At 52.9% G+C, this 24,260-nt stretch overlaps 1 protein-coding gene across 2 annotated transcripts in view; it reads right to left on the bottom strand.

Moving 5' to 3' along the window:
- TFDP1 (transcription factor Dp-1) overlaps window positions 1-18,242 on the bottom strand; it is a 43,012-nt gene extending 24,770 nt beyond the window's left edge. The window contains exons 1-2 of one of the 2 annotated variants that reach the window (XM_041731309.1): window positions 18,205-18,242; window positions 17,428-17,502 (exon numbers count right to left, since the gene is read on the bottom strand). In XM_041731309.1, coding sequence (XP_041587243.1) covers window positions 17,428-17,439 — 12 coding nt within the window. In that variant the 5' untranslated portion in view covers window positions 17,440-17,502; window positions 18,205-18,242. Of the gene's footprint in view, window positions 1-17,427; window positions 17,503-18,109 lie in introns of both variants that reach the window. The other variant, XM_041731308.1, reaches the window with a different exon arrangement.
- Window positions 18,243-24,260: the final 6,018 nt, after the last annotated feature.

Here is a 24,260-nt window from a genome sequence, read left to right on the forward strand (position 1 = left end):
AGCAAACAGGCTCCAAGTGCCCCAGAGCCACAAGACACCAAGTACCTTGAAGCAAGGACCTAGCTATAGCAGGAGAGTGCCTCAGTGCCCCCACAATGACAGCAGCACCTGTCAGACAGCCCCAGACACCCCCCTCCCCGCACATCGCCGGCGCTGCCAGCTCCTCCTTCCCACAGCCCCAAGGGCTCCTCAATCCCATAGATGTGGCCCTGAAGGCCCTGTCCACAATCCTTCACACCAGAGCAGATGCATGAGTGGACGCTGGACAAAGACCCGATGAGAACAGGGCCTGCCACTGCCCTCACAAATCTACCCCGGTAGGACTTGTGGGACCCAGCATCTGCCCTGACCTGGTGCCACTGCACGTGCTGCTCTGGCGCTCACTGGCCGTTCACTGGAATGCCAAGAATGCTGCCACCCCTGTCCCATAGAGATGGCACTCATGGTTGGCACAGCGGTGGCACAACCCTAGCAACCCTCACAACCCAAAGCAGGAACCAAGCTGGGAAGCCCCAAGTCCCCCTGGGGAACACCCAGTCTGACTCGAGCTATAGGTCAGAGCAGCCCATCCTCCCTGGAACAGAAGGGCTTCATCTTCCCCCACCACGGGCTGCCTGCAGTAGCACCCAATGGGCGGCCTGGGCGGGAAGAGACCAGCACAACCTTTTCTGGAAAAGTCTGGGAATGGATGAAGAGGCCAGTCCCTACCAGTCTCAATGTCAGGACCCAGAGCTGAGGAGCCACTGGAGAACCAACGGACAAGACATAAAGGAAGGCAGCTGCAGAGCCACACAAGCACTGGACAAGAGACAGGTCCCCCACAAGTATCAGGTCTGCTCCATGATACCAGGAAAACCCTCACATGAACCCTGAGTGCTCATGCTCGGTCAGATTCCTGTCTCTTGCACTCCCAAAGAGCTCGTGTAAAAAGGGGGCTGGGAATTTTAATATGGGCAGTACACCCACCACCTGTGCAGCAGGCAGGGCCCAGCCTCACTCTGTCCCGTGAGAGCCCAGTGATGGGCAGTGGCCAGGCACAAAACGGCTGCAACATCCAGAGCATACTGTCCCAGCAGCACGAGTCCAGATCTCAGGCTGGGAAGACCCTGTCTGACGCAGTTTGCCCTTCACTGTTAGACCAGCAGCACACAGGCCACCACCACCAGATGCTGGCAGCCCCCCAGGTGCGACAACGCCTGGAGGCTATAGGTGCCATTTCTGGAAATGCACTGCCTCTGATGGGATCATCTGCCCAGAGCTGCCAGGTCAGGAAAGACACACCTGTCTTATTCCCAAGCCTGGTTTTCAATTCGGAGCCTAAGAACCACAGGACAACAAATCTGACCTAGAAAGAAGCTAAGCAGCTGGCAACCAGCTCCTGTGGACGCCTACACTGTCCACACTCAGGACGGTGACCAGTTTACCCCACAGCAAGTCTTCCAGACACAAAAATGATCTGTTTGGAGACAGAACATGTGTCAGAATCACAAGAGGTGCGAGCTTGTTTTTCACTAACAAAATGAGAAAAACAAAAACACTACTTTTAATGCTCTTGTTCACGGGTGATGTGGAGAAGAGCTTGTACTCCAAGCCTGGGGGATGGTGACCAACATATGAGACAGAACTGGGAGCCCATGGGCCCCAGGCACTCTGCTGGGGCTGGGGAGTCAGGCTCCAGGAAGTCGCTACACCATCAGGCAGACCTGTCCTCGCCTGGGGGCGAGGTGGGAAACAGAGATGGCGAGATGGTATGCTGTGTCCCACTGTGGGTCACCAGGAAAGGTGACAAGGCCTGTGGGTACAGCTGCCGTGGAGGCCAGTGCTTTGGGTACACACTTTCTGGGGGCTGCAGAGCCGGGCAGTGTCTCCACTACAACCCAGCCACTCCCACATTCTGACCCACAGAAACCCTGCAGGAGAATAAACATTTACTATTATTTTAACCACTGAGCTTTGGGGTCCTTTGTTTCACAATGACGACAGTGGTCAATCGTTTTGCTACAGAACTTAAGGGAAAAAAAAGGCTTCTTTTCATCAACTGGGAAGTCATTCAATATATTTCTGAAACAAACTTTAACAGTAGCACACAGATTTGGCACAAATTTCCTGGTGTAAGACCACTCATTGCTAATTATCAAAGACAAACAGCCATGACCAAAGTAATGTATCTAGGTTTCCTGACCTCAGACAACAGCACCTGATGAGTGCGTCCACAAGGAGCGTTGGCCTGGGAGTAAGCAAGCCCTGTGGTGCCCGGCTGGCAGGATCACCGCTGACTACTCAGGCAGCAGAGGCCTGGCAGCTGCGATACCAAGCAGGACACTCTTGAGGCCAACTGGCTTCCCTTTATGGATGACCCACACTAGCTCCAGTGCTGGTTCATCCTGCCCAACTGCCCACACTCACAGCACAACACAGTTTCCACATGAAGCCCAGGCCCCACCCAGCTCGCATCCCCCAATTCCGCTCTCGGTGGAGAGACACACTTGAGTGCAGCAGGCTGTGCAGGTCTACTTCATCTGGAGGTGCACAGCCCACGAGGGCTGCACCCCTCCCCTGCAGCAGCAGGTACAGTGGCCCACGACAGCACCGGGTGTCACGCAGCAGCAGAAGCGTCTTTATACTCAAAATGCAAACCTACCCTCCAGTAAGAAAAACACCAAAATGCTAAATTTGTGTTAACACATAAACCAAAAGCAGAAGCACTCGTGTGCCACAACTAACCGTTTTTCTTACAAACATGGCATTCAGCCTTTCATGTTTGTGCTACATGAAAACAAAACCAGCTGCTATGTTCTCATGTGGGCAACGAGGATCCCGCTCCCACAGAAAGTCACCATGCCGCCTGGAGAGCTGAGCCAACTGCAAGGGCAGACAGAAAGGGGATTAAGGCCACTTTAGATGATTCACAGAACAAGCCAGAAGTCACCAGGCTCCAGGCTTCAGAAAGGCCACCCATGTCCCTCCAAGCGCCCTCTACCCCCCACAAGGCGCGAGGGCCACAGCAAGGCCCTGCCTCATCCTGCCGCCCACCCTGGATCTCCTCCCCCTCCACCCACCCCATCATCGCCCCCTACCCCCATCCTCTCCCTGAAACACACCCCATGAGACAGACTCCCTCTGGGCGCCCACATGACAAGCAGGACAGAGCCCCAGAGCTCAGGGCCCGTTGGAGATGACCCCCAGCAGGACAGAGCCCCAGAGCTCAGGACCTGTTGGAGATGAAGCCTGTGACAGGGCAGCAGGGCGCAGCTCCCGGTGGGAGGGGAGGCCAGGGCTGCCTCACTGCCCTCCTCCATGGGCAGGCCCCATGCTTCCCACCGCCTCTGCACACTTTCTACTTCCAAACAGGTTACCTACCACGGAATACAAGTCCCCGCGGGGGAACAGAAGCCCCTTAAGGCCGGACAGAGGCCTGGGCAGACAACCCCCATGGCTAGTCCAGATCGAAGCGGTCCCCCAGCCCGGCAGGGAGGCTGGGAAGGGCTGAGTGGCACCCAAGCAGCCACTGTTAAGTCTCAAACAAATGGCAAGATGCTCCAACAGAACTTCACCTCCTAGAAGAGGCAGTAGGCTAGTCATTCAAAGACAGAAGCATGAAAGCACCCAAACAGGGCCAATGAACGGATGGAGAGTCAATGAAGACATGGAAAAGCCAGCAGAGAAAGAGAAACCTACACACAGATCTCCTCAGGGACAGTCACACAAAACATGGGGCACCTGAAGGAAGCTACAAGGGCCCTGAGAGAGGGACCGCCCTCCTCTACCAACCTTGCCCCCAGCCCCAAGTGATACTCCTTACAGGGGCCCCTTTGCACATGCAGCGGTGGCCGGCACCCAACCACAGTATCAGAAGCACGTCTGGGCCGAGGGGGCATGGAGTGCTGCTGGGAGTGCCGGCAGGAGGCAGACACAGTGCTACCACCAGTGATGGGTGTGGAAGAGGGCAGTGGAGTCCTTCCACAGAGGCCAACAGAGACACCAACTTCCAGGAACGACAGCACCCACGGGGCCACACAGGAGACTCCCTGGCTCCCTGATGGATACACTCCACAGCCACGGAACGGAAACCTCAACACTGTAAATCGTACCACAGAATGCCAAGCGCTGCTCAACACCTCACGTTTCAGGGGGGACCTGCAGTGGGACCTGGCCCTCACTCCACCCCATGGGTCCCATGTAGACCCTCCCTCAAATGCAGAGCCACAGGACCAGGGCCTCCAGCACCAAGGACAGGGAAGTCCAGAGGACACAGCGGACACAGCCTGCGGGCACCCTGCGGGCTCCCAGGGTGGGAGGTAAGGGGGAACCACCTAACCCCCTCCCCATGAGTGAGGCCTGACCTAGTGATGGGATCTGCAAAGGCCAGGTCAGGTTTCAGGAGCTGGGTCTTGCTGGCTCGTCTCTCTCTCCCTGTGTGTCTGTGGATCTCACTCCAACCCTCCCCTCCCTCTCCCCTGCTGCTTCCTTGCTCTGGCAACACAAGCTACCCCGCAGCAGGCCCACAAGGCAGGGAACTCAAGGCAACCCCCCCACCGCAGCCCAGAAGTGCACGAACCCCACCACAGACCAGGTGAGAGAGCTCAGATGCAGTCCTGCCCACAGGGACCTCAAGGTATTGGGACTCTTCCAGGTCCTAGACTGGAAGCCAGCACAGCTGCAGCCAAATTGGACAATAGCAGCACACTTCCAGGTGGCCTGAGTGAGCCGAGTAACACTGACTGAGCAGGGCATGAGGACTTGCCTAAGCCAGAGCCCTCCTCAACTCTGCGCACTTTCCTGCCTTCCCCACCTGCCGCTAGTCCAGTCCTTGCACAGAAAAGGCACCACAGGAATATAAAAATTAGTGAAAGGGAATAAAGGGAAAGGAAAGAGGATGAATGAAAATATCAGTGAGGGTGACAAAACATGAGAGACACCTAACACTGGGAAAGGAACAAGGGGTAGTGGAAGGGGAGGTGGGTGGGGGGTTGGGGTGATTGGGTGATGGGCACTGAGGGGGGCACTTGGTGGGATGAGCTCTGGGTGTTATGCTAAATGTTGGTAAATCAACTCCAATAAAAAAAAATTTTTTTTAAAAGGCACCACAGTAATCTCACAAAGCAACTGGAGGCAGCACACTATGCAAAAAAACTATAAGGTAGAGTCACAGTTTATCACATAAAAAACGGTTCCAAGTGGACAAAAGAATAAAGTAGAAATGATACAAGTAGGAGCACTATATCCAGCACCCCTGCCGTAAACAGCACAGTGAGCTAGCCCTCCTGCCTCCACCCAATCTGCTTGCCCCACAGAGACACCAGCATACTTCCAAGGTTGCCCACAAAGTGCCACTGCAAGAGCCTGCCAATAAGGGTGCTTGTCCCAACTGTGCTTACAGAGGAGGAAGCTCCTGAAGACAAACTAAATGCCCATCAGCAGGACCAAAATACATGAACACATCCAAACAAAATACTAGCTTGACACTGACACGAATCGTTCACATCCCCAGACACTAGCTCTCCAACAATACTAACAAACTATTGTTCATTATTTTGGGTATTTTTAGAGATACACACCAAAATACTTAATGAAGAGGCAACATGTTTGTAACCAGCTTCACAATCACTCAGGCGGAGAAACAGATAAACAGCCACAAGCAAGATTACTCAGGATGGGGATGGGGTGAAGGAGATCACCACCATATTCTCTCTGCACTTGCACATCGCTCTCAAATGTTCCACGAAAGTATTATCTCATTTATATTTATAGTTACCAGTGTAACTAGGAGAAGCTGTGGAGTAAGACAGCAGGGAACAGAATGTGGAAGTTCATTTACATCAAACTGTACAATAGATGTGCAAGTTTAAACACACACCTGGGAGTTACCCCCGCAAATCACCACCAGAGTATTGACAGTAGAGTCACCTGGACTATGATTTTCAGTAACTGCTGGCTTTCTGCTATCCTTTCAGTTCTTACTGAAACACTGTGTTCTGTAATTAGATAAAGCATAAGGCTGGATAAAACAAAGCATGTGGGGTCCCAAGGGTAACAAGATCTAGAGATGATAAGGGACGGGTAAGGATGCAGCCTAGATGGGAGGTCAGGACCCAGAGGGGGAACCACAGAAATGAAACCAAGATAGTAGAAGAGCCAATGGAGCAGAGGCCCATGCCCACAGACCAGACAGAGCAGGATGGAAGGTCACAGAATGCTGGCCCTGAGCCACAGGCAGGACAGTGGTGGCTGGAGAGTAGAAGGGCAAGTCTGGAGAGGAAAAGGAGTGGCTCACACCAGGAGGGCACTCCAGTGAGCTGCCATAAGAAACCCAGACTCTCAAGAGCGAGCCTCAAGTCCCCGGTCAGGGCGACCCGGGAGGGAGGAGTCAAATTTGCCAATCCCAGTAAGTTGAGGGGAAAGGGTGAGGCACAGGTGAGATAGACTGGGGTGGGGGGGGGGGGGGGAGGTTATTGTGACCAAGATTTCTGAAGTTTCGGTGAGCACGTGGGCGCTCTGCCAGGAGCCAAGTAGACTTGAGTCATTCTTGCTGCCCCGGCCCCTAACCAGTCAGTACAGTTGAACTCAGCAGTGGAGGCAAACCTCCCAGCATCCCCCATTACTTGGATTCCACTCCGTGCAGGATCGCCCATACCCCTTGGCTTGAGCACCACCACTTGAGACACAGGATAAACTGTCTCCATCCACCTCTGCCCCACTCCACCCACCAAGCTGGACCCAAATGTCAACCAAATGCAGAATCAATGAACTACCATCCCCACCCCGCTTCAAAGAGCACAGGTAGCCAATTGCCTCCTAGTCACACCAAAACACAAGGTTCTGTGTTTCTCCCTGGATTTGTCTCTCTTATTCCCCAGAGTTACAACCCTTCCTAGACACAAGCAGCCAGAACCACAGCATCTGCTTTTCCTCCTTATCTGACTGCACTCTGCACTTCACCCTTTGCCTTTTTGCCAGAAAAATGTCAAATTTATTCTAGAGCATGCAAAAATACAAAGTCTCGGGAAGATATAACATGGCTGCAAAACAATTTTTAAATATTTGCCTACATCTCACTTTCTGGCGTTCCTGTAGCCAACCTGCTAAGGCAGCTGCACATGTTACATACTGCATTTTCACACCTGCTGAGCAGGGGAGGGAGGCTGCTCACAGGGCCTGACAGGGTCTCCAAATGGCAGGTTTGGGCTGCGATTCATCACTAAGTCAGCCCCAGTACAACAGGAGTCCATCTTCTTTATAATGACAAGGTCTGAACCAACCAGATGGCCATACCGAGTGCTCTCTCCTTAACCAAAGTCCAGGCTATTTAACTGCCCCACACCCACCCTTCTGATGGGCCTGCCCCAGCTTCCACCCCTAAAGGGGGAGCCCCAGAGTCTGAGAGTTCCTGCAGCCCACCTCCCATGCAATTCGTCCAACTAGTCAGGGCAATCTGGAGAATGTGGGGCAGACAGCTGTCTATGGAGAGACTGAGGGTGAGGAGACGCATGGGGCTGGACGGGGCTGGACGGGGCTGGAGACCCTGGGCGCCCAATGGCGAAGCAGCATCCCCCACACCCTGTCTCTGGCAGCCTCTGCCCCCTGCACCCCAACTCGGTTCCCAAGCTCAAGCCCTAGGAAGGAGCTGGTCCCTCAGCCACACCAGGAGGGGGTCCTCCCCCAGAGCTGACTGGACCAACTGCTTGCAGCTGCGGAGAGCGTCTACGAGGACCTTCTATGAGCTCCAAGTTTTTCAACGCCCTCCACCTTACTGTGAGAACCTGTCCAAGTGCTGCCAGACTGGGTGGGACATGTGATATGCCAGCCCTCTAATCTCTGCTGCCCTGAAAAAGGGACAGGACACTTGTCACCCTATTTACCAACGCCGTCACCAAGCCCTGGAGAAGCCATGTGGGTCCGCTCAGAATCATGGCCTCTGTCCTGGTCAGAAATCATTTCCAGGAAATGCCCGCAGTCCCACGGCTCCATGTGGAGGGTGGTGGGATCCAGGCCTGCAGGCCTCTCCTGGGAGTAACAGAGCCCTGTCTGCTCATGGACCATCTTTATTTTACTGGCTAATTTAAAAACACGCTACTCTGACTTCTCTCTTGGAGAAGTTACTGCAGAGCACTTTCTCTCAGAAAGAACCCGACTTCCCTATCAACAAAACCCAAGTGACCAGAGCCAGAAGTTTCAAGAGGACCCTGGTCCTTCAAAGCCTCCAGGGCAGCTCCTTGGGGCCCAGGTGGACCCTCTCCTTTCCCAGGGGAAGGGGTGTTCTGAAGTACAGTTCTGATGTTCTGAGCATAGTTCCTACTGTCCACACGGAGGCACGCGTCACTGAACGACAACCTAGGATGCAAAGATGTCAGGGCCTCAGGCATCAGACACTGACCACCTCCTCAACGCTCCCACCCCCGTGCAGCTCCATGAAGGAGGAAGAGGGGGTATGTCCACAGGAGTATGGTATACTCGGGAGCCTCTACTTCCTGCTGGGAAGTGCTCTAACACCCAGGTACAGGCCAGCATTTCAAAGCTCTCTGCAGTTACAAAACCCCATGAGATTGTTTAATTTTGTGACTTCCCTCCTGCCCAAGCTGGCGCTCATGCTGGGGGAGGGCACATCAGGGCACCCCAAAACCAGGACAAGATACCTCAAGATCCACAGCCATCCTACTGGGAGGTTACTTAGACAATATCAAGGTAAACACTCATCTTTTATGCTGTATATCATTACAAACAAGGTAGCTAAATCCCAAAAAAGAACAGGTTTGAGAAATGCTGATGTACTAACAACATCCAGGAACAAATAGCTTCTGGATGACCTGGGTTAGCAGGTTCACCGCATCAGAGTCGTGCGGGGCTTTTTTTTTTTTTTTCTTTCGTGCAGGGCTTCATACATAGCCCCCACACTCAGCCTCGGGACAAATCTACAGGATGATCTCCCACATAAATACCTCCCTCCCATAAACAAGGACTGAGGGTCTGTCAATACAGGTGCACTCAGATGTTTTCACTCAAATCCTCATTTTTCTGAAAATCAAATAAAACAAAAGAAACAGAAGAGCCCTCCGAGGCAGTCCAGGTCATTAACACTTTTTTTTTTTTTTAATAAATTTATTTTTTATTGGTGTTCAATTTGCCAACATATAGAATAACACCCAGGGGATCCCTGGGTGGCGCAGCGGTTTGGCGCCTGCCTTTGGCCCAGGGCGCGATCCTGGAGACCCGGGATCGAATCCCACATCAGGCTCCCGGTACATGGAGCCTGCTTCTCCCTCCGCCTGTGTCTCTGCCTCTCTCTCTCTCTCTCTGTGACTATCATAAATAAATAAAAATAAAAAAAAAAAATTAAAAAAAAAAAAAAAAGAATAACACCCAGTGCTCATCCCGTCAAATGCCCACCTCAGTGCCCATCACCCAGTCACCCCCACCCCCCGGCCCACCTCCCCTTCCACCACCCCTAGTTCATTTCCTAGAATTAGGAGTCTTTCTTGTTCTGTCTCCCTTTCTGATATTTCCCACTCATTTTTTCTCCTTTCCCCTTTATTCCCTTTCACTATTTTTTATATTCCCCAAACGAATGAGACCATATAATGTTTGTCCTTCTCCAACTGACTTCTTTCACTCAGCATAATACCCTCCAGTTCCATCCAAGTCGAAGCAAATGGTGGGTATTTGTGATTTCTAATGGCTGAGGAATATTCCATTGTATACATAGACCACATCTTCTTTATCCATTCATCTTTCATTAACACTTCCAAACAGAGGAAGGAAGATCTTGCCCAAGGCTGAACAGGCCTGATGGGCTATACTTATGTTGCACTGTCACAGACTCAGGAAGTTACAAAAATACCTGCCACTATCCTGAGCCTGGACCGCAGAGAGTCCTCAGGATCACACTAAATGAAGATGAACAAATACATATTAGCCAATCAAACACAGGACAAACATTTAAACTACCTAAAAACGGGGCACCTGGGTGGCTCGGCGGTTGAGCGTCTGCCTTTGGCTCAGGGCATGATCCTAGAGTCCTGGGATCGAGTCCCACATCGGGCTCCCTGCATGGAGCCTGCTTCTCCCGCTGCCTGTGTGTCTGCCTCTCTCTGTCTCTCGTGAATAAATAAAATCTTTAAAAAAAAAACCAAACAAAAATCTGTTGCTAGAATGACAAAGGCAAACCTAAGCAAACCTAATATTAACATTTTGCTATGGAACAATGAACATAGGTTTAACAACCTTAATCTAAAAAGACTGAATGTACATCAATAGGAAACAGACACTGGACTAGGAAAATGAGCTCAGGACATGCTCATCAATTCACAGAGAAACATGCTTTAAAAGGAAAATATTCAATCTCTATATCAAGAAATGCAAACTAAAACAAAACACAGATCCCCGGGTGGCTCAGCGGTTTAGCGACTGCCTTTGGCCCAGGGCCCGATCCTGGAGTCCCGGGATCGAGTCCCACGTCAGGCTCCTGGCATGGAGCCTGCTTCTCCCTCCTCCTGTGTCTCTGCCTCTCTCTCTCTCTATGTCTATCATAAATAAATAAATAAATCTTTAAAAATAAATAAGTAAAAAATTAAAACAAAACACAATTTAAAATTCTACCTACCAAATGGTACAAGTTTTCTGGGCTTTTAAACTGTGACCACCAAACTGAATGTCATGACAATGAGCTCTCCTTTACCACCTGATGAAACTCAGTACAAACTGGCATAATCAGGGCAGCCCAGGTGGCTCAGCGGTTTAGCGCCGCCTTCAGTCCGGGGCATGATCCCGGAGACCTGGGATCGAGTTCCGCATCGGGCTCCCTGCATGGAGCCTGCTTCTCCTTCTGCCTGTGTCTCTGCCTCTCTCTCTCTCTCTGTCTCTATGAATAAATTAAAAAATTAAAAAAAAAAACTGGCACAATCATTTTGAAAAGTTATAATGTCTCAAAGACAGCACAGGTACGTGCACACATGCCTGCCCGTGGCCACGCACAGTTGCACGTCCAAGAACTTATTACTGAAGTCATCACAGGTTGGCACCAAGCAGAGAGGAGAAAGCACTGGAACCCCACAGCTGGAGGCTGGGGACCTAGGGCGCGCCCACACGGTGGGATGGAGGAGCATCCCACCCTCTCCGAGTGGACATGGACGGCTCAGTAGGTGAGGTGGGACGCTCACGCTTGGTTGTGTGCACTCCTAAACACCTCTTTATTACTAAAACCCGGGAATACTACAAATACTCTAGAAGGCTGATGTGGTATCTGATTGACAGACACCAACACTGGCTATCACGTTCAGCTGAGGGAAGACACTCAAGTGGGCTGAGAAAGCTTTCTCTCCAAAGCAAAGGACTGGGAAGTGAAGAAATACTGGCTTGGATTTAAAATGATGTGTTTAGGTTTGCATCATCCCATTTCCCATTTTACGTCATGTTTTCAATGAAAGCCGACCATCTACAACTCCCCAACATGCCGTATCCACACACACCCACTAAACCCAGCATGGCCCTGAGGACTGCACACACCTCCCCACAAGACAGGCCTGCCACACGACACTGAGTCAGCAGGTGCCCAGGGGGTCCCACCTCTAATTTGGCCAGCACAGACACCCCATAGCTGAAATGATGCCCGCTCGGCAAGCACCTGCTGGGTGGCCCTACACCATCTCAGACCGCACCCCCCCCCACTCTTCCCTGCAAACCCCGTCCCTCCAACAGACAATACGAAGTTGAACGCAGGAGAAGCCAGGTATCAATTCTGAATGAGAATTTCCTTATTGCTCTACATTTAGGTTTCAACCAGTAAAGAGAAGAGGTTTTTAGAAAGGTGGCTCAGGGTGCCTGGGGGGCTCCATCGATTGAGCATCTGCCTTCAGCTAAGGTCATAATCTCAGGGTCCTGGAATCGAGTCCTGCTTCAGGCTCCCTGCTCAGTGGAGCGACTGCTTCTCCCTCTCTCTCTGTCCCTCCCCCTGCTTATACCTGCTCTGTCAAATAAATAAAAATCTTAAGAAGGAAAGGAGAGAAGGGAGGAAGGGAGGGAGGAAGGAAGGAGGCTCTGTGTGGAAAGCATCAAGGAGTCCACCGCCAGCCAGGCCGCACACAAATACCACAGGCCCATTTCCAAACGGCTCTGAGACAAAACAAGAGCACAGAACTGATAATGTGATAAAGACATCCCTTTTATTTTTTTTTAAAGATTTTATTTATTTATGAGAGAGAGAGAGAGAGAGAGAGAGAGAGAGAGGCAGAGACACAAGCAGAGGGAGAAGCAGGCTCCATGCCGGGAGCCCGACGTGGGACTCAATCCCGGGACTCCAGAATCACACCCTGGGCCAAAGGCAGGCGCCAAACCGCTGAGCCACCCAGGGATCCCCCATTTTATCTTTTGAGTTTTGTGCAAGGTATTCATTCATACAACACTTGTTTTACAGCAAGATGCTCCACAGCAAAACTTCTTATGGAGCTGTAGCTTTCTGCTTATAATCCCATCCCAGAGTTTTTCCAATGCCATTCCACACAGAAAGCCATGAATTCTGAAACATGAGAAGCCTATGTAAAAGCAAGCATGCCACCATGGCCCTCCTCGTTTCATAACCTGCATGCACCCCACATACTCCCCTCTCCTGTCCGACATGATGTCACTGCTTCCTGAAGGAGCACCGGACCCCACAACTCACTGCATCCAAACTGAAGGAAACCACGTTATTACTTTACCACGTTTATTTCTCCCACCCTCATTTCACCATGGAGGTCTGGGTCTGAAAACTCATACTCAGTATGTGTATTTTTAGATAAGCTCATTAGTCTCCTAGCAGTATTAAAGCAGGCCTCATTATATCATCCCTCCAAAACTTACATGGAATGCATTATTCCTTGGTCTTCGGCTCTCACATAACACTACTTAAGAGAATTTTCCATAAACTAACAGAACCCCAAGTGAAGTCACAGACCAGCTTTCAAAATGGAGGCCACACACTCTGCAGAGGGACTTACACACCACCTCCTTCACCAGGAGCTGCCACTGCACTGCCCTCAGTGCTCGGGCTCCCACCCCTGCAAGTTGCAGGGGTGGGGCCATGCTGGAAGGGCCACTGCACATACCGGCATCCCTCTCAAAAGCACCTCTGTAAGTTTACAGACCAAGTGGGCACCTCCCTGTTCTTCACAAACCTTCACAGCACTGGAAAAAGACAAGAACACAGTCTCCCCTCTGGTGCTCACGAGGGACTCGGGCTCTGCCTGTGACCTTGAGGAAGGACACAAACCCCTGTGGGACCACAACACACACACACACCACATAGGCACACACAGCTCGCACATGGGCACACACATGTGCACGCACGCTACATGTGCACACACAGCTCACACACAGACGTGCACACCACACGTACACACATAGCAATGCACACAGCTCACACACAGGCACACAATCACATCAGATGTTTTCCCCTTCCTACTGCACACAATGGCAACTTCTCAAATGAGCATGTTTAAACAACAATTTCTCTATCTTCCCTAAAGTTGATATTTACATCTAGAGCCTTTCTCAGGGCTGAAAATGTAACTGTCTTCTCAGGCTGCTGAACCTCCCCAACTGTGATCTATAGCCATGGGAACCTTGGTTGGCACAAAACAAAATTCAGATACCTACCTTCATGAATCAGTACATAATCTACATTTTTCACTTCCCAGGGTGATGAGACCCCAGGACGGAGGGACAGGTCCATGGCTGTGGAAACCAAGACCCACGGTGTCCCAGAGTCGCAAGTGAAATGTCACCATGTACCTTGCCCAGTCAAGACTCTGCATAAAAGCCACATCACTGCCCACAATGACCATCTAAGGAAGACCCCACGCTTCGGGGCTGAGCCCAGAGGGGCAGCCTACGTGCCACCAGGGGGTCCCATGCGGGCCCTGGTGGGAGACCCCAAGGCAGTACTCTGCTGGCTGCACTGACCCCTGGGTGTTGCCCCCAAGGCTGTCCAGGACTGCAGGAGGACCACTCTCACGAGGTGACCAGTCTCTACAGCCAGGGGACTCCTGTCCCAGAGCCCAGTACCTACAATATTCTTAGATTAAATTCTGGAAGTAAACCCCAAAACTATTACTCATGGTCACTTCTGGGAGTGACAGAGTGGAGGATCCTGGTCACTTCCACACTGTGCTTTGTACCATTTGAGCTTTCTCTCCTCCACCCAAGTATGAATACTTAGACTTTGGATTTGTACCATTTGAATTTTTCAACGCCAGCATACAACCAACATAATCCCAGTAAATAAACGTCAAAGACCCACTCAGCCCTTGCCTCCCAGCCAGCTTCCAGGACACAGGCAAGAGTGGGTCTCCATCCTGACACACTGCCTCAGGCCACACAGCCCTTGGTCGGGCCAGAGTCAAGCCAGGGAAGCCGGAGGGCACACAGGGACCTGCCCACCAGTCACGCACACTTCCAGGTCAGGAGACGCACTTGCAAAATGAAATACTAGCGATTCATCACCGAGGAATCGGGCTTATTTTTACATGTTGTTAGAAGATGCAAGGGTTTTTTTAGCCAAAAAATGACAGTGTTTTGTCTAGATACCCTTTTAAAACATACAGAAATATTTATTTGTTCTCTAGAAACAGAAGACACATGGTACAGTCAGTGCCAAAGCAGCTAGGCTCCAGATCCATGCTCTCACCATCACCCATTTCAGTGACAACAGCATTGCTTCCCCAGGGGCCTCCACCCCCAGCCCACCACCCCACCTGCCCTCAGAGTGTACCCATTCCTCCATCCACCCTCTACCCCTCGACCCCTGGCCCTCCCAAGCCCCCAGCCCCCGTCAGCCCCTCTGCCCCTCACTCCCCTCCTGCTCCAGCACTATTGCCCCTTCCTCCTTGTTCCTGGCACCCCCCAACCCCTCACTCTCCCCATGCCCCAGCACCCCAATTCATTTGTCATCACCAGCCACTGCAAGCTTTATGAGAGCACCCGAATGGCACAGCTCACTGTCTGCCAGGCCTGGGCACTTGGCAAATAGCAAAGGATGGACAAGATGGACGTATGAACAAAACAAGGAGGTCAGCTTCGACGCAGGAATTTCCACCTTGTCCAATGTGCTGAGAACTAAGGCAGATGCACCACACACAGAAACCAGCGGGCCTTGCTCATGTCAATTCTGTACTGAGACATGCCTCCAACAGGATGAGCAAAAAGATACAGATCTTCCCAGAAAATGACATCAGGCCCCTCCACCAGACACAGTTCAGGGGATCAGCCTGCAGCAGTGGTCTGCATGCCCAGATGCCTGCCCAGCGCCACAGCGTGGCCCCCCAGCTCACAGGTCAGCATGGCCATTGCCACCCCAGGCCTGCTGCCCTCCCTAGGCCCTCTCTAGCTGGCAGCCCCCTCCCTCAAGGGCCGACTCCTGCCCTTTAAGGCCTGCTCACACCCACTACCCCATCACTCCCAGTCAACACACTCAAGCCATCTAGCGACCCCAGCCTGTGGGTGATGTCCCTGGACCTCCGCTGGAGGTAGGAAGCTACCACACCATTTTCCCCGTATCCTCTTGACCAAAATCTGCCTGGCTGACCCCTTTCTGTCTTCTACATTTGTCTTCCTTCACTGTGACCCCACCCCCCAAAACCTAACTGCAGCCCCCTCCAGCCTTCCAGCCCACCCCCCTCAGCTCACAGGGCTCACCTCCCACCTCTGCTTATGGGCTTTGACCTTCCACTTAGCTCAAACTGCAGAGCCACTGTCTAAATTAACTACTGCTGCTTCCCCTCTGACACTGGCTGCCAATCTTCTTTCCAAACTCAGATATCATACCCCTACTTAAAAAAAACAAGGCAGCCAGAGAGAAGGCCGAATGCCTTCCCGTGGACCACACTCCCCATTCCAACCCAACCCACCAGCCCTGGTGAACCCTGGTTCCAGCCATACCTGCCGTCCACAGCTCTCAGGACAGGGAGGCACTTCACTCTGCTTCTTCTCACACCGTTTCTTGGCCTGAGCTACCCCACCCTCCAGTGTGTCACTTTCCACACTGCAACAAACGCCCCAACCTAGCTGCAGGGACACTGTGCACTTTGCAGAGGTGGCCTCTGTAGAAGTGACCATTGGAGGAGACAGCAGATACCACCACAGGCTCCAAGAGGCCTCCATAGTCCATTAAGGAAGAAAATAAATGGGCCTCCCCGGAGCACACAGCCCAGAGCACCTGGCCAACAGAGGCTCCCGCTGAGACGCCTACTTCATGTTACTGAGCATACACCACCAGTCGGGCATCTTTGGGGAATAAACACCAGAGACCAGGGCACAGTCATCAACAAACATGACCAGAGGTGATAACCTCAACCTCACCTTGTGTACAGATTATGACTTTAAGTCAAACCAGAGCACACAGGGTACATGTACATATTCACATGCTCTCTGCCAATTAAACCCAGAGCTGGAGGGCAGGAGCCTAACAGCAGTGCATGCCCAACAGTGGCTGGGCACGGGGCATGCCTTCAATGAAGCTTTCTGAAAAATGGTAAAATGTTTGAAATGATGGCTTAACACACATTGCTGGGTCCCACAGAGAGGAGACACACTTGTAGCGCATCTTGGGTTTCAGGGAGATACAGGTCCTCTGGGCTCCGTCTCCAACTCTCTGCAACAAATACTGAACAGCCGCTTCCTCAGATAACAGGGCTTTCTGAGAAGCCCTACAGGGCAGGACCACCCTAGGCCAGCCGACATCACAGAGTGCGGCAAAGAACCGCACCACCCCCCAAATAGGCTGTGTGGGACCTAAATGCCTGTTTCTTGGTACAAGCTTAAAAAAAATTATTTGACGTATTCCACAGTTTCATGACAAATATGGAAAAAGCTAAAGTAGAATTTTTCACATTTCAATAGTCACCAAATTTCACTTTTCTGAAGCAAAAGAAACGTGGCCAAACTCCCCATAAACAGGTGCTCAGGGAACATGCGTGCATGACCAGCCGCAGCCCCACACAAATATTCAAAACCAGAGGTTAACACAGCCCAGAGGGCTCCAGGAGCCACTGGTGCCACTGAAGGGCCTCCAGGATGCAGCGGACCCCTGAGGCACCCCCCAGGCACCCAGCCCCTCCGGGCATCCCGAGCCCCCCTGGGCACCGCAGGGCCTCAGGGCACCCCCGGAGCTCCTCAGCCCCTCCCAGCGCACCCCCCCCCCCCCCCCCCGCACCCCAGCCCCTCCAGGTACCCCTTGGGCACCCCGGCCCCTCTGGGCAACCCTGTCACCCCCCAGCACCTCCAGGCACCCCCAGGCCCCTCCGGGAACCCCCAGGCACCCCCAGCACCCCTAGGGCACTCCCAGGCCTCTGCGGGCACCCCCCAGCACCCCCAGACTCCTCCATGCGCTCCAAGGGCCTGCACAGCGAGCAGGCAAGGAAAGCAAAGAACGTGTCCACAGCACGCATCGCACGTACTTACATCTTTTGCCATGTTACCAGATCCGTGAAATCGATGCTATGGATGTTCACCCCCCAGAGAAGAAAACTGATTTTTCTGGTAAGAAAAACGGAAAGACAAGAAATGAGTAAGAACGAAAACCCGGTAAATAAACTATCAGCGCTCCCCAGCGCCGCTAGCCCCGCGGCCCGCCCTGGGGGCAGGGGCCGCCCGCGCCGCCGGCCGCAGGTACAGCCTCCTCCCGGCCCACACAAAGCCCGGCCGCCCCCCGCCCCCGGGCCACCGTGACAGGTGGGCTTCCGGCCCGCGGGCCTGTCACCGGCCTCCGCCGCCGCCGCCGCCGCCGCCGCCGCCGCGCGCGCCTCCCGCGCCGGAACCGGCAGTCGGGTCAGCGCCGCCCCCACCCCGCGCCGCGCCGGGCCCCGCGCCCCGGCCGACCCCGGCCGACCCCGGCCGACCCCGGCCCCCCGCCCCGGCCCCCGCCGGCCCGAGCGCCGCGGCCCCGCGGGACCCCCCGCAGCCGCCCCCGCCGCGCCCCGGCCCCCGACCCGCCCGCGACCCCGCCGGGCCAGGCAGCCGTGAGCCCCCAGGGCCGCGCGGACACGGGGGACCAGGGGCCCGCGGCGCACACGCGGCGGGACGGCGGCGGCACCGGGGCGAGCGCCCGCGCGTCCGCGCCCCCCGGGGCCCCGGCCCGCCGCACCTGGCTGGCTCCGGCGCGCGGGCACGGGCGGGGTCCCGGCGGCGCGCTCGGCCCCGGGGTCCCAGCCCTGCGAGGCGCCGGCGCGCGGGGCTCACCCTGCGAGCGGGCGTCGGGCGGCGTGACGTGCGCGGCGCGGCGACGTGACGTGTGCGGCGGGCCGGCTCCCGCAGCGCGCCTGCGCGCCTTTTCGCGCCTTCGCCGCCCTCCTCCTCCTCCCGCCGGGCAGGCCCGCGCGCTCTGAGGGGGATGGGCTGGGCGCGGGTGCGGTGCGTGCGCGCGTGCGCGCTGGGCGGGGACGGGACGCAAAGCCTGGCGCCGCGAGGCCGTGGTGCGCGCGCGCTTGGAGAGGGGCCGAGGTGGGCGCACACCTGGAGAGGAGCCGCACGTGTGCACGTGCCGCTGCGCGCGCACTCACAGAAGGGCCGGAGGTGTGCAGAGCTGGAGTGCGGGGCCGAGTGTCTGTGCAGCTGTGCGCAAGGGAGAGAGGAGGCCAGGTGTGTGCATGTGCACGAGCGGATTTGTGGGTGTGCACATGCAGGCGTGCACGCCCTAGGAGGAGAGGGGCGGAGGGGTGTGCACGCATGGGTAGAGGCCAGCCGCGTGCATGTGTGGCTGTACGCACACAGAGGAAGAAAGGCAGCTGTGTGCACACGTGGAGAAGTGTACATGCACATGTGTGCAGGTGTCCTTGTGGAACAGAAAGGCAGGCTGGGTCTGTGCAGGGAGAATATTTGCCCATGTGCATGAGTGTGTGCACACAGCATAGCAGGCCCCGACCGCCCAGTGCCCTCCTGTCCCTCCAGGGCCGGTGGTCTTCATGCCTACACCCAGCCTACACCTGATTCCCCACCTCCCGGTGGGGTGCTTAGGACGGAGGTCAGGCAGCCTGTTTGCTCCCCACTGCTGACTGGGCCTGGTGGACCCTGAACCCTGGAGACTGGTCCTCGGGGAGCCCACCTACCACCTGCAGAGCCAGGGCAGCATTGCTTACCTCATACCCCCCCCCCCATCCCCCAGGCTAGGGACGCAGCAGAGGGCGGGCTGGAGTCCAAAGTTCAGGGCTGCTGGGCTGTGTGCAGTAAGGAGCAGAGCAAAGGCCTCTGTCCACCGTGGGGGTGGCTGTGATCCCCTTACACCCCAGGATGGTGGTGTCCACTCCTGCTTCTCTGCCCACGGGCCACTTCTGCTGTGAACACTGGACTCAGCATCGGTTTCATGAAGACAGCAGATTTCTGCACCTTCTTTGTGCAGATTAGCACAGAATGGGCACCAAAGAAACAGGTGATGGGGGTCACAGGGGAGAGGCCAAATCCCTCACAGTCCTGCCTGCAGAATGACCTTACTTCTCTGCAGGTGTGGCTTATACTGCTCTTGGCCCCTTGGTAGGCCCCTGGGGTGACTGAACCGGCACCCCCCATGTTGTCCTAGTGGTCCTGTGTCCCAGCCCATTCTCCTCGCATAGCATCTCTTGATTTTTTACTTTATTCTGAATATTCACCCCCCAGGCAGCAGCTGGAAGCCCCACCCCCAGCCCTTAGATCCAAGTGCACAGGGCAGCAAGCCTGTCTCCTTAAAAGCTGGGGGCTCTGGAAGACACAGGGTTAGAATACAGGACCTTAAACCTCTCCCCACAAGCTCAAGATTCTACTGGTCCAAAAACATTCACACGGGAGAACTACTCTAATATTCTAAGTGATGCCTGCACAAGAATCACTGCAGTGAAATATGCCAAAGTCGCAAGAGTGGCCACAGCAGTGACACAGCTCCAGAGGCTCTAGTTTACTTGGGAAAAGGGGCAAAAAGTTGGTTGGGGCTTTTATTTTTTGCCTCTCTATGGTCAAATATTTCTGTATTAAAAGTTAGCAGAATTTGTAAAAATTTTTGGTTGAAGATCCAAGTATTTTCGGCCACTGCCCTGCCTTGAAGTCTCTAGACTGGAATGCAGAAGATGCATCCTTGTAATGAGTTTGTCAGTGCATGCATCCACCTGACCCGCCAATATCCACTCCGCATCTGTGGCACGGGCTCAGGACCCTGACTCAGCGATGCTTTTGTTTGGTGTTAACCCATCCCCATCTCCATGGCCGGCGTCCAGCCCTGTATCATCGTCCACGGTACTGTTCTGAGTCTATTAGAACAAGGTGATTAGGTCCTTCCTGGGAAAAGTCGGCATCTCCCTAAAGATCCCTCTTCCTCTGTGTGCCTGCCCTGTTGAGTCTTGGGGTGATACAAATCCTTACCCCTACCCCACCCCATTAAACTGTCCTTTAAAAAGAGAATGTGTTCTAATCCCTTGAAAATTAACATCCTAAGTATTGTTAAATATCTGACTTGCCTTTGGTACCCTCTTGATGATACTAGTCCTGTCTCTAGCTATTTCCTGTTTCCCACCTTCTTGGGTCACATCATGGTGATGTCAAGAGGTGGGAAGACAGGGATGGGGACATGCTTGTGGAAGTTATGTAGGAGAATGTTCCTAATGTGGACAGGTGACATTTTCTCTTTTGGTAAAATAGACAGGCATTTTTAGAAAACTTTCTCTTGCTTATTTGTGGGTATGATGAAATATCAGTAAATCAGTGCTTGCTTGACCTCAAGATAAATCCCTTGACCTCTCTGGAAAGGCCACTGCTTCCGAGCCCCATTGACAAGAGACATTCTGCAGCCCCCACCCCACCTAGACACATGTAGACATCCTTACTCTTCCTTATGTCATGATTCATGATTCACTTTGAAAATTTCTGGTCGTGCGGGGCATCCCTGGGTGGCTCAGCGATTTAGTGCCTGCCTTCGGCCCAGGGCATGATCCTGGAGTTCCAGGATCGAGTCCCACATTGGGCTCCCTGCATGGAGCCTGCTTCTCCCCTCTGCCTGTGTTTCTGCCTCTCTTTCTCTCTGTGTCTCTCATAAATAAATAAATAAAATCTTTAAAAAAAAAATTCTGGTCAGGGACCCTGGGTGGCTCCATCGGGTGAAGCATCTGCCTTCTGCTTGGGTCATGATCCCAGCTCCTGGGATCAAGTCCTCGTCAAGGCTGGGGGTGGGGGGCAGTGAGGGGCAGGAGGGAGAGATCCCTGCTCAACGGGGGTCGGCTTCTCTCTCTCCCCCTGCTTGTGCTTGCTCTCTCGCTTTTCCCCAAATAAATAAAATCTTCAAAAAAAAAAAATTTCTGGTCAAATTCAAAGTCCTCCTCTTGGGAAAAGGTCCAGTCCAGGACCCTCCAAGCATTTTCTCACACTTCAAAAGATCTGCATGATTGTGTGCAGCTGAAGCCACCATCCTTTGGAAAGTACGCCTCAGATCTGACAAATTTCTCCACCTCGGCATCTGAATCACTCAAGTTGACTTCACCAGCCTGTTTACTGTTCAGACCCTGTTCTTAGCTCTTCTCCTGTGGTGCTCTCCGGCTTCTGCAGTGGAAGATTCCCCTCAGTCTGTCCCATTTACATCCACAATTCTTCTGAAGGGCTCCTTCTGTGAGCCCACACCGCCCTGGCTAAAATGGCAACAAGATTATTTTGTATGGAATCCTACAATGGGAGGTGGAAATACCCCCATTTCCTTCCTCACAGGAAGGGAAAGCAGGACCAGAGCCCACGGCAGTTTTGGGAAGCGTGACTTTATATACAACAAAATGCCTTTGGCCATTTATTTCTCTGCTACCCATCAACTTATCTCACAGATTCAGAGACCGGCCTTGCAGCTCACCTGCCACAATGAAGCTGACACGAAGGGCAGTCAAATGGCCTTGGATACATAACCTCAGCCTCTCTGATACTCCGATTCCTATAGCTGAGAAACTGATAGAAGTAGAGTTCCTTGAGAGGAAGACAAACCACAGTTTCAATAGTTTTGAATTCCTGCATTCCTTACCCAACTCTGAGACCTGATACGGTACAGATGAACAGATAGAGGGTTGCTGTAAAGGGACAGGCAGGTTCACATACAATCTGGGCTCAGAGGCGATATGCAGGAAACAAGCAGGGCTGCCCACCTTGTCCTGGCCTAGTCAGCAATGTGCAAACTGTGCCTCAGAGACCAGAATGGAATTGCAGTTCTAGAGTCAAAATAGGATACAGAAGCCTAAGAATGGGTCGGCTTCCCCAGTTCTCTGACTTCTGGCGGTAGTGACTCTCAGGCTTCCCCGGAAGTGGAGGATGGTGGCACTTACCTCCTGCCAATAGTTAACAAGAACAGATTTCTTAAACATAAGGGGTTACTTTAGATGCCAGCTTCTGGAATGCAAGTTTTGCTACAGAGACCTTTACCAGAAGACACTGAGGATCCACAGGGGCAGGGAAGAGCAGGGGTCAGACCCTAGAGCCCAAATCCAAGGTGTTGGGCCAGGACATGAAAGAAGCAGGTATGGGCAGCTGGGGCAGGAGGCCTGGTTACAGGACAGCTTTGGGCAAGTGTTTCTGGCAGTGGCACCCAGGCCGGACACCAGAGAGACCTCAGTAGGCTATTGAGAGTGTTCTTTGTCCCTACAGTCCCTAAAACCTCTAGCATAACATGTACCTAATCTTTCTCCAAACCAGGTTTTTCAGTCCTATAGCTAGAACACAGATTCCTTTGGAGAAAACCATTTAAATTTTTGGTTTCATGGCACCTGGGTGGCTCTGTTGGTGAAGCCTCTGCCTTGGGCTCAGGTCATGATCCAAGAATCCTGGGATTGAGTCCCATGTTGGGAGTCGGGGAGCTCCCTGCTCAGTGCAGAGTCTGCTTCTCCCTCTCCCTCTACCCCTCACTCCTAGCTGGTGCTCTCTCTCTCTTTCTCTCTCGCTCCCTTCCACTCTATCTCAAATAATAAAATATTTTAAGAAACCGAAAATAAGTGGACACCCTCATAAGCCATTGATGGGAGGCTGGAGGAGCATGGCTTCTCAGTAAGGTAACTGTTCAATATGACTAATCCTGACAATGTCATTAGAGACAATGCTCATGGGTGGACTCATGACTCTTCCACCAAGCCAGCTCCTCCGTTCATCCCAGTCCTCATGCGCTCTCAGGAACTAAAACCAGTCACCAATCTGAAATATCTTGGTTTCTTCTTCTCCTTCCCATATCCTCTGCCACCCTCTATCCCCACTACTGTCCTGCTCACTGAAGACTACAAAATAACTCCTCTTGTTCCTTCCTCCAATGTCCTCCCACTCAGATCTCTTATCTAGTCAGCAGCCAGAGTGATATTTTAAAAATGGATGATCATGCTACCCCCTGCTTAAAATGTCTCAGTTTGCAACCTGCTTTTGGGTTGATGAGAACCTAGAGGCACTGGATTAACGGACTCTGAGTGAGACTCCTTTTCAACACACTGCTACTGCCGGCTCACACAGGTGGGGTGTCTCTGTGACCCAACCCTGGAGAAGGTTGCAAGCGCATGGGGGATGAATGTGTGTGCTGATCACCAGGCCAAATTAAGTCCAAGTGGTCTGCAGTGGGGTGCAGGGCCTCTGAGTGCTCATGGCCTTCTGTTGTGGTGTCCTGCCTGCTGAGCAAAAAGTACAGAAAGTTCTCATATACCCTCTGCCCTGCACCTACACACAGCGTCCATCACTATCCAAACTGCACCAGACCAGTACATTTGCTACAATCAGCGAACCTACATTGATACAGCATAATCACCCAAAGTCCATGGTTTACACTGGGTGCTGCTTGTGGTGCTGTATGTTCTATAGTTCTGACAAGTGTATAATGACATGTATAGAATCACACTGGTCCTGCCCTAAAAAGCTTCTGTATTCCACTTCTTCATTTAGCAATAATAGCGCCTCGGATAAACCCCCTTGGCTATGATACTGCCACTGCACAAAGCTCGTATTCCACTTCTTCATTCTCCCTCCCCATTACTCTTGTCAACTACTGACCTATTCACTGTCTACAGTTTTGGCTTTTCCAGAACGTTATATACTTGGAACCATTGAGTACATAGCCTTTCAGATTGGTTTCTTTCACTTAGGAATAAGCAAGTTTCCTCTGGTCTTTTCACTGCTTGATAGCCTATTTATTCTTAGCATTAAATAATATTCAATCGTCTGGATGTACCACAATCTATTTATACATTCATCTACCGAAGGACATCTTAGTTGCTTCCAGGGTTTGGCAACTATGAACAAAGCTGCTGCAAACATGTATGTGGGGTTATTGTTTG

This window comes from Vulpes lagopus, chromosome 16, assembly GCF_018345385.1.
Source record: "Vulpes lagopus strain Blue_001 chromosome 16, ASM1834538v1, whole genome shotgun sequence".
Lineage (NCBI taxonomy): Eukaryota > Metazoa > Chordata > Mammalia > Carnivora > Canidae > Vulpes > Vulpes lagopus.